The sequence below is a fragment of the Nannobrachium achirus genome (genome assembly GCF_963921795.1).
Source record: "Nannobrachium achirus genome assembly, chromosome: 22".
Lineage (NCBI taxonomy): Eukaryota > Metazoa > Chordata > Actinopteri > Myctophiformes > Myctophidae > Nannobrachium > Nannobrachium achirus.
In genome coordinates, this window is record NC_137829.1 from 50,629,994 (window position 1) to 50,644,649 (window position 14,656).

General features: G+C 45.2%; 1 protein-coding gene across 1 annotated transcript; it reads right to left on the reverse strand.

Annotated features, from left to right (window-relative positions):
* Positions 1–10,462: 10,462 nt before the first annotated feature.
* LOC308307676 (vigilin-like) lies at positions 10,463–14,065 on the reverse strand (the record flags this gene model as incomplete). Its single annotated transcript, XM_080752942.1, has 1 exon — positions 10,463–14,065. The coding sequence occupies one exon, from the start codon at positions 14,063–14,065 to the stop codon at positions 10,463–10,465; it is 3,603 nt and encodes a 1,200-aa protein (XP_080609068.1).
* Between the last annotated feature and the right edge of the window lie 591 nt (positions 14,066–14,656).

Here is a 14,656-nt window from a genome sequence, read left to right on the forward strand (position 1 = left end):
ACCCTTCTTGTGAGTGCCTGCATAATTTTGCAGTGAATGTAGGGGGCCTCACAGCTAGAAGGTCCTGGGTTTGATTCCCGCCGCGGGACGCTGTGGGTGCTGGGGGAGTGTTCCTCCCTCCGCGTCATCAGCACCCACACCCTAGGTGGGGTTGGCGATAGGGCCTTTTTTGTGTGGAGTTTGCATGTTCTCCCCCCGTGTCTCCTAGGGTAGATGCCCTCACAAAAACATGCAGTAGTCCTGGTTTCTATACTACCTCCCCCTAGCCAGCCAGGTGCTTCCCCCAATTCCCCTGGTGCGGCAGGGGGAGAGCAGAAACCAGGACTACAGGTTAGGTAGTTGGCACTGGGTGAGAAAATGGGTTGCAAAACCGTGGGATAAAAAAAATATATAAAAAAAAAATAATAATGTAAGGGGCAGACACTGGCACACAATCGAGACCAAAAACCTGAAGTTTTAAGTGATCACACCACACTTTATGTGGAATTGTTATTGTGAAAAATATGCCTGTGAGCTAGTATTAAAAAAGAAGAAGAAAAAAGTTAACACAGTTTGACTTTAATGCCAATGCTGTTCGTGCTGCTCCTTCCATCACAGGTGTTACCAACACTACTAATTAACGGTCGTGTTCCATTCGGGGTCAAACCGAGTCAGGGTGCTGCTGTTGACTTGGCTCACTGGAAAGGCTCTGCTTCACAGATCCTTAATTAGTATTATGGTGCAGTGGCGTCAGTTCAGCAAAAGCTAGGGTATGGCAAAGATGGCAGTCCTCATGGAAAAGAGGCATTACATTTTGTATAACACGGTTCTATTGTGAAAATAGCAGATCTACATGCTCACAACGCCTTGCAGCGCGAGGCGTTGTGAGCATGTAGATCGGCTATTTTCACAATGTCTGGAAAAAAAAACGAGTTTTTACAGTTTTTTTACACAGGTTTCTATGGTTTCTTGGGTTGGATGTGGCAGCCTGGAACGGTTGTTCAAGTGCAGCTAAACTTAGCATGTTAGTAAACGTGCCACAATTAACAATAATGCATTGCACCTGTGCAGCTGACCTGCGGAACCTGGGAATATACCTTTCTGTCAAGCTGGGGAGAATACAAGTGTGGAGAATATAATACCTTGTTAAAGTTACCATTTTGTTAAATTTAGCATTTGTAGTTATTTTACTGTAATTTAACAACATAATAACCAGCGCAGATAGACAAAGAGACATTCATGGATTTATATTATATTATTATTTCCCCCCCTGGCAGGGACGGCGGGAGGGGGGGGCGGGGGAGGGCTCTAGCCCCCTCTAGTGGAGGCTTAGCCCCTGCTCAGCCCCCCCTCCCCACAGACCCAATTGTAATGAAAAATATTTACAGAATAAATAAATAAAAGATAATAAATATGTGAAAGAAAATGGACTTGCTTCTATGTAAAATCATACAATAAAATGTATTTTCTATAAAGATAATTCTTTGCTATGAGTCTGCATGTCACATGATCTTGCGTGCTGCTAGGGGTAGTCTTGGATTGGTTCCTGAAAATGTAACACTATTTAGTCTACTTCCTGGTGGCTGTCAAGATAGGGATGGTGTTTTTTACTGGTGTTTCAGTCCGAGTGTGGGGAAAGGGTGCGTTCGGAAATGCGCACCGGACTGCGCGGGCGTTTATCGTGGGCTTGCCCAGGCCTTACGGCCTGGGCATAAATATAACGATTGCATTCACCACGGCTTCGTAACTCGCGCGGCGCTCCGCCGGCCGCGCGGCCCTGGCCCGCTCTTCGCGGCCACTCGCGCCTGCGGCGCTCGGGGGCGAAGAGCAGGACCAAGGTCCGCTGGCCTTCGCGCCGCTTGCAATGTCGTGGACAATAAAACGAGCGCACCCTTTCATACACTCTGACTGAATCACCAGTAAAAAACACTCTCTCGTCAAGATAACTATAAACAGTCAGTCAGTGTGTGATGCGGCTAGCAGCAGGGCTAGTCATAGTATGAGACCCCATAACTCTATGTATGGACAGACAAAACGGCGGAGATTTTTGCAGCAGACAACCACAATATCACCGCTCACGGCGTCACGCGCATCAAATACCGAAGTGTTGAAACGGCACATCTGCAGACAGTGCGAGCCCCAGACACACACACGCTCCCAAGAATAGGAACGCTCCAAATTGTACACGAGCACATAGTAGCCTACGACGTCCTTTATTATACAGTGCTCTGCCTCCCCAGACCCGCACCAACATGCTAACAGTGACCACCAAATGCTTGCAACAACAGCCAGAGAACCCACATACAGTGGTTAGCAGTTAAGAGTGTCACCAGTTGGCTGCCTCAGTGGCAAACAGGTTTGGGCCCTGTTATGGCCCAAATCCGGCTGAAATCGGCTTGTGACTATGGCTTGTGTGCCACACATCTTCAACGAGCCATCAGTGTCTCTAGTACACTCTACATCATAACAGCTGGGTTTCTCATAGTGAACTAGGGTGCCCAATAACACCAGTCCAGGGTGCCTCAGAATACTTTGATAATATTTAGAATGTATCAATATTACTTCAGTTAAACCAATTCAGACCCTCTAATGCCTCATGCTTGCTTTGTAAAACACCCCTGAGTTGCACTGTACTTGAGTTATATTTATAAACCAATTCTCTTCACCAAAAATAGCCGATCTACAAGCTCTTGTAGCATCTTGTAATGAGCTTTTAAATCTGCTACTTTTGGTGAATATCCCCTTAGAATAGGGATGCTGAGGTTTAGTGATTGAATGCCAAGTTTATTTTAAATCTGTCCTAATGAAAGATTCAAGGGAGCCTCCGCACACTCAAAAGTGAGCAAAATCATGTTCTTTATTTTCAGTTATTAAAGTGCAAGCTTTTGGTCATAGACCTTCAGGCATGCAGCACCTCGATGAGCGGTGGTCCTTTCACTATTAATCTGTCCTAATGGAAGCAGATATTTTCTCAAGTTGTTGTATGTTTGTTAGGCGTATTATGGACAGTATTTGTTATTATTCCAAATAATAATAAATATGCTGTATTTGCATAAAGCAAGTATGCTATTTGTCTACTCCCATGTTGATATGAGTATTAATATCTGTTTAAGGTAGATTTAGAACAAATACAAAATATGCGATTAATTGCGATTAATCGTGCGATTAACTATGGACAATCATGCGATTAATGGGATCACATTTTTTAATCGACTGACAACCCTATTATTAACTCATTTTGTGCCCGCGATTTTCGGTCGCAATGATGTCCAGAGTGCCTCACGCAGGCTCCATCCGCTTGCACTCTCTTATTTTGAAGGCCAGAAGTGCCACAGCGTGATCACTTCCGGTCTGACGTCATCGGGTCGTGCGCCGGAACCGATCATTGTTTACGTGGTGCCATGCTGGATTGCAATGGAGCGTTTAAACATGTGTTTTATAAGCGAGCATCTGCCTCCATCTTCGCTTCTAAAGTGTTGTTTTGAGATAATGGACATTAAAGATGAGATCGGCCGTCCACCTCAATGTTATGGGATGACTATTGTGTGCTCGTGGAGCCGTGATGATGACAAATCAGCGCGGATTTTCGTCTCCGGACATCCGGCCATTCTACTCGGTAATGTACTCAACGTTACAGTAATTTATTACTTATTGCGCGACATCACGCATTCGGCACTGTAAGTACTCGAGTACTTATTGCGTGACATCACGCAAATGGCACTAGATGAGTTAACAATAAACAATTTGTAACGTGTATTTTCTTTATGTGGCCCCTTAAATTAGGATCATTGAATCTCGTTTGTTGTATTAGTGTTATTCATTATTATTTGTTGCCAAAATTCATTCGCCCCTGCTCTAAAAAAGTCGGCTCCCCCATAGCCCCCCCAGTCATAATTTTCTGGAGCCGTCACTGCCCCCTGGACCCAGGGTATGGCAGCTGCATACCCCTGCCATACCCAATTGACACCCTTGTTATGGTGGAAGAAGTACTCTGATATTATTATTATTGTTATTTTAAGGGTAGCCAATTATTTTTAACATGTTTTCTTTCTCACAATTTAGTTGTTATGACAATTAGTTCCTCACAAGGCGTGCTGTCGCATCCTACTGTCATAGTGAGGAGCCCCCACCGGGAGGAAGCTGTGCCTCCATCCTACAGTTGACAGGTGCAACGTGGGTGAACGTAACCCCCAGAATAGGGATGCTGTGGTTCAAGTGGTTTAATGTCAAATTATATATTATATTTTCAGTTATATTTTAAGTTTTCCTCCGTGACGTACTGATTCTTCGGGGTAAAGATTAGCATATTTACGCAGCGTAACATGACATAAGATTCTAAACATTAACAGCGTAATTCAGGAATGCCATGGATTTTATTGCGACCGTAGGTCGCATTTACTACCAAAACCTCCACCGGCTGTCTGTGAGTGAGTGAGTGAGTCAGTCAGTCAGTCCGTCACACTTTTGCCCTGCTCATATCTCCACAACCGTTGCCCCCATCCATGCCAAATTTTGCACACACACTCCTTGACTGCCAAACTACAACCTCCAAGGACCCCCGGAGCCCCAGGGACCCCCAGGTCCCTGGGGGATCCCCAGATGTAAAAAATTACCAAATGTGCTCACACGTCACACGTCACACTTTTTCCCTGCTTATATCTCCGCACCCGTTGACCCCATCCATGCCAGATTTTACACACACACTCCTTGCCTGCCAAACTACAATCTCCAAGGACCCCCGGAGCCCCAGGGACCCCCAGGTCCCTGGGGGACCCCCAGATGTAAAAAATGACCAAATGTGCAAAAATGACCAAATGACCACCCCAACGGGGCTGCTCACGGGGAATTCCCGGGGACCACCGACTCCTGGTGCTCCAGAACGGATGCAAAAGTGGTGGCGCCCCCAGTGGAGGACCCCCTGCCACTGCAGCGCACATAAAATGCCGTAACTCGGGCTAGGAGCGTCCGGGAGAGCCGGGGCCGGTACCTATTCGTCCGCCAAGGCAACGCGGAGACCCCACCCCTCATTTCTCACATGGCCCTATTCTAGCGCCACCTTCAGGCCGATTTTTAAAACACATTTTTGGACACTGCTCCTACAGTTTTTGCCCTAAAATCACGAATATCACTACACAGCATGTCTACACTCATGTCATCAACATGGATCAGGAAGATTTTGGAAAAACACATTTTTGCCCTATTTGTGGAGATAAGCCACCTACGGTCGCTTATCTCCCGATTAGGGAGTCTTACTGGTTTACAGAGGTTCCCTCAGTCCAACATGTTTGAGAACCACTGGTGTAGGGTGCATACATCTGTATACTTTTATTTGCGACCGTCAGGTCGTAAGTTACAATGAAAAGCTCCACCGGCTGTCTCTCCGTCTGTCCTTCACGTCACGTCACGTCACATCACGTCACGTCACGTCACGTCACGTCACGTCACGTCACACTTTTGTCCCTACTCTTATCTCACTTTAATGTTGTGTTAATCTGGTATTCTGAAGGTCGCAGTTTACCATGAGAAATGTCACAGCTTGTCCGCGTCCGTGTAGACGTGTGTGTACACATTTTTACAGTCTATGGGTTGGTTCCCTTGACACATCACTGTGACATCACAGGTGATATCACAGGTGACATCACCTATGTAAAAGTCGACATATGGGTATTCCCCAGAATCCCTTTTATGCCCATAATGAAGATCCCTGCTGTCATCGATATATATCACTGGCCAGATGGCCAAGACATGGCCCATATCTGTGTGGCTGGTTCAGATAGATAGGGATCTCCATGTATTGTATGTTGTGATGTCATGGGAACAACTCCAACAGAATCCCTTTTATACCCATATATGGAGATCAAAGATTGATGTCATCAATATTAAGCCCTTATCTAACAGGACTTCATAAGGGAATGCCCTTATATGGAGGAAGACAGCCAATATCTGTGCGGCTGGTTCAGACAGGGATCTCCATGTATGGGCATAAAATGTATGTACTATATACTACATGGATCTCCATTTTATGCCCATATATGGAGATCAAAGATTGATGTCATCAATATTAAGCCCTTATCTAACAGGACTTCATAAGGGAATGCCCTTATATGGAGGAAGACAGCCCATATCTGTGCGGCTGGTTCAGACAGGGATCTCCATGTATGGGCATAAAATGTATGTACTATATACAGTACATGGATCTCCATATATGGGTAACTGGTCCGATATACAGCACTGGCCAGATGGCCAAGAATTGGCGCGACCTCTCCCTTTAGCCGCCCTGAGGCGTCTAACTAATTTTAAGTACTTTATGTGCTGCAGGGTAGCTTAACGTATAATTATATAATCATATTATACATAATCGTTTGTCATTTGAACTATGTTTTCTAATAATTCTTCATTAAAATTGCCTAGAGGGTGGGTCGACCGCAGACATCACTAAACTTAGCATCCATGACTTTTGAGGCACAAACACTGTTCATAGTCAGAGCTTTTCAGGCAAAGATCGTGCACTTTACGAAAGAAGCATGAAATTTGGCACAAAGTTAGAACATGCCATATGGAACATTTTTGGCTATAGGGGCATCGCAGATTTGTCTTGGGAAACTTGTGGGAGCCAATCAAAGTTGGGCTCTCATAGACTTTACTATACAGTAAAATAATACAAAAAATAAATATGCTTTAAGTAGCATGTGAGGGGTCAAACTAGGTGTTCTTTGGGATTCTGAATCCAATGCAAGCATTTGTTTTGCACGAAAAACATTCCTTTCCGAGAAACGGCCCCCAAAAAAACTGTGAAAAGTGATGACTCATCACTAAACCATGGCTTTATGGGTGCCATTTTTACCCCAAGGAATTATTTTCTTGCTAAACAAATGCTTGCATTGGATTCAGAATCCCGAAAAACACCTACCGGTAGTTTGACCCCTCACATGCTACTTAAAGCATATGTATTTTTTTTGTATTATGAGAGCCCAACTTTGAATGGCTCCCACAAGTTTCCCAAGACAAATCTGCGATGGCCCTATAGCCAAAAATGTTCCATATGGCATGTTCTAACTGTGTGCCAAATGTCATGCTTCTTTCATAAAGTGCACGATTCCATCTAAATACTGCCCGAAACGCCTGGACTATCAGGGGTCTGCAGGGGACCATGGCCCATGGACAGCAGCTACAGTTACTTCAGGACCATGGACAGCAGCTACAGTTACTTCAGGGCCATGTACAGCAGCTACAGTTACTTCAGGACCATGGACAGCAGCTACAGTTACTTCAGGACCATGGACAGCAGGTACAGTTACTTCGGGACCATGGACAGCAGCGATACAGCTACTTCAGGACCATGGACAGCAGCTACAGTTACTTCAGGACCATGGACAGCAGCTATACAGCTACTTCAGGACCATGGACAGCAGCTACAGTTACTTCAGGACCATGTACCGCAGCTACAGCTACTTCAGGACCATGGACAGCAGCTACAGTTACTTCAGAACCATGGACAGCAGCCGCATACATCTCTATTCTCTATGCCATACATGGGCAACTGGCGGCCCTCACCTTCACTTAATGCGGCCCACAGTTTAATAACAGAATACTGATATGCTTTAATTCCGTCAGTCTATATTAGTAGCTTAACCCTTAAGTGCTGTTCGGGTCATTTTGACCCGTTTTACATTTTTATTTGGAAAAAAAAGGTAGAAGTTAAAAATGTTTCCACCTGAAACTCACTGGCCTTAAAGATTCTTCTGAGATGAACATGTAAAAAAAATATTTTTGCACTACACCCATGCTACACCCCCCTCATATTTTTTGAACCTTAAGTGCTGTTCGGGTCATTTTGACCCGGAAGCACAGAAATACACAGTATTATGCCAAAACACAGACACACAGTCACCCCCACTTCTAACACCCCCCTTCCGAAGCCCCATTCCGAACCCTCCCCCCCTTCCTATAAGCATGAGCAATATTGCCCAGTATTAAATGAAGTAGTTTTTTTTACATGGATTTCAGCTAAATCAGTAAAAACGCCTAGCTCTTTCAGTGTTTAATGTGATAGAGCAAAGCAGAAATGCAAACATTTACCAAATATATCATATGAATTGTTAGGTATTGAGTCAAAGTCAATGTATCATGATGATTTTTTAAGTTAAAATTTATATTAGTGTTGTTTTTTTTAAACCAAATATCCACCGGGTCAAAATGACCCAAACAGAACGAAGGTGTAGTGAATCTGAACAGAACTTAAGGGTTAATGACTAGTATAGTAGTATAACTTTTTTTTTATTTTTTATGTCCGATGTAGGTATTTGTATTTAGGTTCATAGAGTCAATATGAATATACTGTATAACGAAATGTGTTTGAAATTAAATCAAAATGTTACATTTCAGGATTCCAATTAAAAAATAACAACAAATAATTCAGGATTCCAATTCAAAAGAAGCAAAAATAGCCGATCTACTGCGATGCGTTTTGAGCTTGTAGATCTGCTATTTTTGCTTCTTTAGTATGAGATACTAGAATGACAAAGTAGGAAGTAACAATATGCAATGTGGCCTTCTGGATTGAAGGAGGAAATATAGTGGCCCTCGCCATCATCAAAGTTGCACACATACATATGCACACATACATATGAGGATAATTATTTATGTCTGTCTTCCTCTGTCCCTTTTATACCCATATATGGAGATCTCTATCTGTCAGTCCTTGTCCCTTTTATGCCCATATATGGAGATCCCTTAAGTCATCAGTATTGCTCTGATGTCATGCTTGTCACCATGACATTGTCTAACCTCAATGTGTCAAGGACTTACATCATTCATGTGTCAATGTGTCGCCATGGCATGAAAAAACAAATCAGTCAGCTCCATATATGGGCACACAAGGGGGTATGTCCATATATGGGCATATAATGATGACATCAGGGATCTCTATATATGGGCATAAAAGAGACCAGGACTGACAGATACAGATATCTCCACATAAGGGCATTAAAGTGACCAGAACTGACAGGTAAAAGTCCATATATGCCTTTTATGCCCATATATGGAGTTCCCTGATGTCATACATATACATCACAGGCCAGATGGCCAAGACATCAACAATGCCATGGTTACGTATTGAATGTCATCAGTATGACGTGTTTTGATGTTCATATATGGGCATAAATGGACACAGGCAAACATATGGTCAAAACGGCTCTCATGACAACATGTATAATGGGGTTTGCATTAAAGGGTAGGGCATTCACAGAGATCTCCATATATGGGCATAAAATGGATGCCCGTATGCGGAGCTGATGTCTGACATCAGAGTTTTCCGGAACCGGTACTGTGTCTGCAGAGATCTCCATATATGGGCATAAGTGGACAAAGGCAAACAGATGGTCAAAACGGGTCCTATGACAGGAGGTATAATGGGAGTTTGGCATTCATTCCCTATTTCAAATTCGGCACGCGTGTTCCCCGCCGCAGCAGGTAGTGTAGTGCCCGGCCTCGACCCGACCCGATACGTGATTTTCTGGAACCGGCATGATGTCTGTCATAAAATGGATGCAGACAGACATATACAGATATCTCCATATATGGGCATAAATGGACACAGGCAAACAGATGGTCAAAGATCTCCATATATGGGCATAAAATGGACGCAGACAGACAGATACAGATATTTCCATATATGGGCATAAATGGACACAGGCAAACAGATGGTCAAAACGGGTCCTATGACAACAGGTATCAGGGCAAACAGGGCAGGGTTTGCCCTGCCCTTAGCAAACAGGGTTTGCATTAAAGGGGGAACCGGCACTGTGTCTGCAACACAGTCGGAGGCACAGACTGTGACAGACAGATACAGAGATCTCCATAATGGGCATAAAGGGACACAGACAAACAGACACAGAGATCTCCATATATGGGCATAAAATGGACGTAGACAGACAGATATCTCCATGTATGGGCATAAATGGACACACGCAAACAGATGGTCAAAACAGATCCTATGACAACAGGATTAATGGGGTTTGAATTATTTACATTGTTCCCTAGTTGGCCAGGTTGCCGACTAAACGATTAAATAAACTAGAAGCTTTCTAAACTAGAAACTAAACTAGAAACTAGAAGCTCGGCCGTCCTTTGGGCGGCCGAGCTTCTAGTTTATTTAATTGTATCTTCTATTTATGTCATTGTGTTTTTTTTATTTATTTCATTGCGTTTTTTATATAATTCATTGCAGTATTCTTTTTTTTTTTTTTTTTGGCAAATAAACTTGGATGATATGGCTAAAAGTGGCATCATGAAATAAAAGAACGTTGAAATGAAAAGTCACAATCACAAAGAAATACACGCAATTAAATATAAAACATAATACGACAAAAAAAAACATTTATTCATTTAATTGTATTTTTTATTTATATTGTGTTATTTATTTATTTAATTGTATTTTTTATTTATATAATTTTGTTATTTATTTATTTAATTGTTGTATTTATTATAAAATGTTTGGACTTCCATACATGTAAGCCATTGTTGCCTCAACGTCTGACATGTATTCCTTTTCCAGATTGAGGAGATGGTCGATGGCATCCTCCAGAAGATCAGAACATCCTGTGACTGTCACAAGGTTCGGGTCTGCAGCTCCTGGTTGGGGGAACCTGAGATCAACCTTGAAGTCGTTTGTGATCTTGCGAATGCCCCTGCCACGGGCTCCAATGATGCGGGCATGGACTCTGCTGTCTAGAGTGATGTCTTCAGAGATCATCTCCTCCAGCTCATCCACAATACCCTGGATAGCATCCCGTGCAGCTTTAGCGCTTGTCTTGTGTCCAGTAATGGTAATCTGGTCCTGGTTCTTGCTATTCCTCTTCGGAAACTGGATGTCAACATCGTGTTCAGTGCGAATATTGGTAATAGTGGCACCTTTGCGACCAATGATCTTAGCGTGATACTTTGGGTCCACAGTGATGGTCAGCTTGAAGCTCCTGAGTGCCCGACCCTCCTGCTCAGCCTGCAGGTCCTTGACGCGCTCCAGGAGAGCTTCCTTGGCACGGTCCAGGTGAACGGGCAGGCCAGTGATGACAATTATTTCAGACCGCAGCTCAGGGGCAGGCAAATGAATATTAACTTTGAATGTATCCGTAATCTTACGAATTCCACTTCCTTTCCGTCCAATGATGTCACGGTGAAGCTCAGAAGGCACTTCAACCTCAACAGTGGCAGGAACCAAAGCCTTCAGTGCCTCCACGGCGGATTCACACCGCTCCCTGCGGCCAGAAAGCACGATCACATCACACTTCTTGGGTATGTCTCCCTCTCCATTGGGCTCTCCTTTCTCCTCAATAGCCACGTCTGCAGCAGGAGCAGCGCTGAGGTCCTCGCGGTCTGGGAATTTGATTTGCACATTGTGATCTCGGGTGATCTGCTGGATCCTTGAGCCCTTGGGACCCATGATCGAACGGTGGAACCTCTGAGCAATGGTGCACTCAATGGTCACTTGGGCATCCAAATCCTCTATTATCTCCAGCATGCGCTTCTTTGCCGCCTCCACGCAGTCTTTGGCTCCCTTGAGGGTGACCTTGTCACTCTGAGAGCCGGTACGAGGGAAGCTCACCATCACACCACCATATTCGTCTGCAAGGTCCCTGAGGACTTGGCCACGGCGAGCCATAAAGTAGCGGTGGTGCTTGGGGTGGAGAATCATGTGATCCTCCACAACGTTATCCAGACCCTTGATCAGTTCCTCTAGCTCCTTCTGGGCCTTGCGCACGGCCTCTACTGTTCCAACCACAGTGATGAGCTCCTTATCCTGGTCCTCCGCGGTAGGGAAGATGATCCTGGCGCCGGTGCGGTCATGCACCTTACGGATGTTTCCGCCACCTCTCCCGATCAGGAACTTGTGGTACTCTGGCTTGGCATGCAGCTCAGCAGTGTGGCTCTTTATTTGCATCTCCTCTGCCAAGGCCAGGAGAAGCTGCTTGGCCTTCTCCACATCCTCAACGGGGCCTTGGATGGTGACCTGGTCGATGCCCGAGCCCTCAGTGGGGAAGTGGATGTGCACTCCACCACACGCCTCCATAATGGAGCGCACAGAGTGTCCCTTTGACCCAATGAAGGAATTGTGCAGCTTGGAGGGGATGGACACCTCCATCTCTGTGATATTTGCCAGACCTTTTTGAATGGCCAAGATGCGAATTCGGGCCGCCTCACAGTTTGGCTTCTTTCCAGTGATGACAATCATCTCAGAGTTGCTGTTCTCAGCAGGCAGATCAATTTTTGTGTTTGTTTCCTCACAAATATTCTTAATGTTTGCACCTCCTTTTCCAATTACGTTCTTGTGGAATTGCTTGACGATGGGGACTGAGACAGAGAAGATGTTCTCCACTATCTCAGCCACTATTTTCTGCATGAACTTTGCACATATCTCCACCTCGATCCTTGGTCCCCGAAGATGAACAATGTCACTCTTTTGTCCTGGGTCAGGAAAACGGATGATGACCTCTGGGAATTTGTTTTGTACCTCCTTTATATTCTCTCCTTTTTTCCCGATGATGGCTCTGTGAAAGCGTTGTTCAAGGATCAGCTCCTTTGCAAGCTCATTCTCCATGTGTGAGGCGAGCTCAAGTAGCTCCTTCTTGGCTTCCTGAACGCCATGGGGATCCCCCTCAATGCAGATCAGGTTGCTCTTCTCGTTGTCAGGGGGAAAGTGGACAGTCACCTTGTGCAGCTCTTTGATGCGGTTTATGTTAACACCGCCTTTCCCAATCAGGTGTCTGTGGAATTTGGGATCCACACTGATCTCAGCATAGTCCATTCGGCTTTTCAGATCGGTAACAATAGCTTCAATCAGGGTGCGGACCATCTGCACGTCATTGGTGGGACCCTCCAGGGTGATCTCATCTTCTCCCTCAGTGAACTCAATGAGCACCTTGGGCCTTAGCTGGGCGATCTTAGCCATCTTCTGCCCCCTCTTGCCAATAATGAAACGGTGAAGCCAGGAAGGAGCTGAGACTGAGGACACGGTATAGCTGTTGGCCTTGATATAAACTTCGGCGACTGCCAGGCCCAGCCGGTCTTTCTCCCCACGAAGGACGACAGTTTCAGAGCTGCTGTCAGAGGGTGGGATCTCGACCGAGACGCCAGTTTTCTCCAGGATCTCCTGCCGTGTGTTTCCCTTTGGGCCAATGACGTACTTGTGCTGCGACTTCTTCACCTCTACTGCGATGGTGGTGCTATTCTTCTTCTCTTCATGAATCTTCTTAATCATAGCCACAGCACAAGCCACCTCCTCTTTCCCCCCAGTGATAACAATCTCAGTTTTGTCGACACTCGGTGGGGGGACGTTGATGCATGCTCCAGTCTCCTGCATCATCTCCCCCACCAGCTTGTTGTATGCACCGGTGAGGAAGGGGTGGTACACTCTGTCGATGTTCACCCTTTCCACAGTACGTTCGTCCTGCTCAGCAGAGATCAACAGAACTTCGTGCTTGGCCTTCTCCAAGCCCGCCTTGGTGCCAGAGATTGTTATGTGGTTGCTGGGGTCGTCAGCTTGTGGAATCTGGATTCTAGTGGCAGTCTTGAGCTCAAGCTCCTGAACTTTCTCCCCGTTCTTGCCGATGACAAAACGGTGATGTTCCTTGGGGATGGCAACAGTAGCCGAAGTCAGAGTCAGCAATTGGGACACAATCATCTTGCGGGCCTTCATCACAGCATCCAGCCCTCCAGACACCATGATGGAGAGGCCCCGATCTTTAGCAATGGACAGTTGCAGGTGGGCACCAGTCTTGTGCATGATGTCCACACAGACCCTGGCTTGGTCTCTCTTCCCATGCTGCTCGATGTCCTTGTACTTGCGCTCTTCCAGCGACACATGGAAAACCTGGGTGATAGCGGATGACCTGAGAGGACGGATCTTTGAGTTCCAGGCACCAGCTGGTTCCTGGGTCCCCGTTGGGGAAGCCACCTTCTCAGGCAGAGGTGGGAAGGCATCCTCGTAGGTAGGAAGGTTTTCCTCTTCCGGGGCATGATCCTGCTCCGTCCAGAGCCCACTGCAGTGCTTATCAAAGATGTCCTGTGTAAGTACAGCGTTAGAGCTCATGGTTGAAATCACACCTCAAGAGGGAATCAGAGTGTGCCACAGCTAAATGGTCAGTTACCAGATAATGTGTCCTTTTAAAGCCGGCTTGTTTGTTTATGCTATGACATATGCGTACACTTTTGCTATTATGCGTGATGTTGTCATGATGACATCATCACGCATTTTATGCCCATATATGAAGATCCCTGATGTCATCGATATACTGTATATCACTGGCCAGATGGCCAAGACATGGCCCATATCTGTGTGGCTGGGGATCTCCATGTATGGACATAAAATATGTTGTATGTATATGGATACATATTATGAATTAATAAAGGATACAATAAAATATATATGGGCATTCCCAGAAACAAAATCCCTTTATGCCCATATGTGGAGATTTCTGATGTCATAAACACCAGGCCCTAACTGGTCCAAGAGCCTGCTTTACTCTGATTTCCAGTTCCACCCTACCTTCCCTGAAAACGTTAATATTAAGTCCATATGTATATGGATATATATTAATAAAGGATACAATAAATAAAATGTCCATATACAGTATGGGCATTCCCAGATGATTTCCTGTTAGGGTACCCCCTTATGCCCATA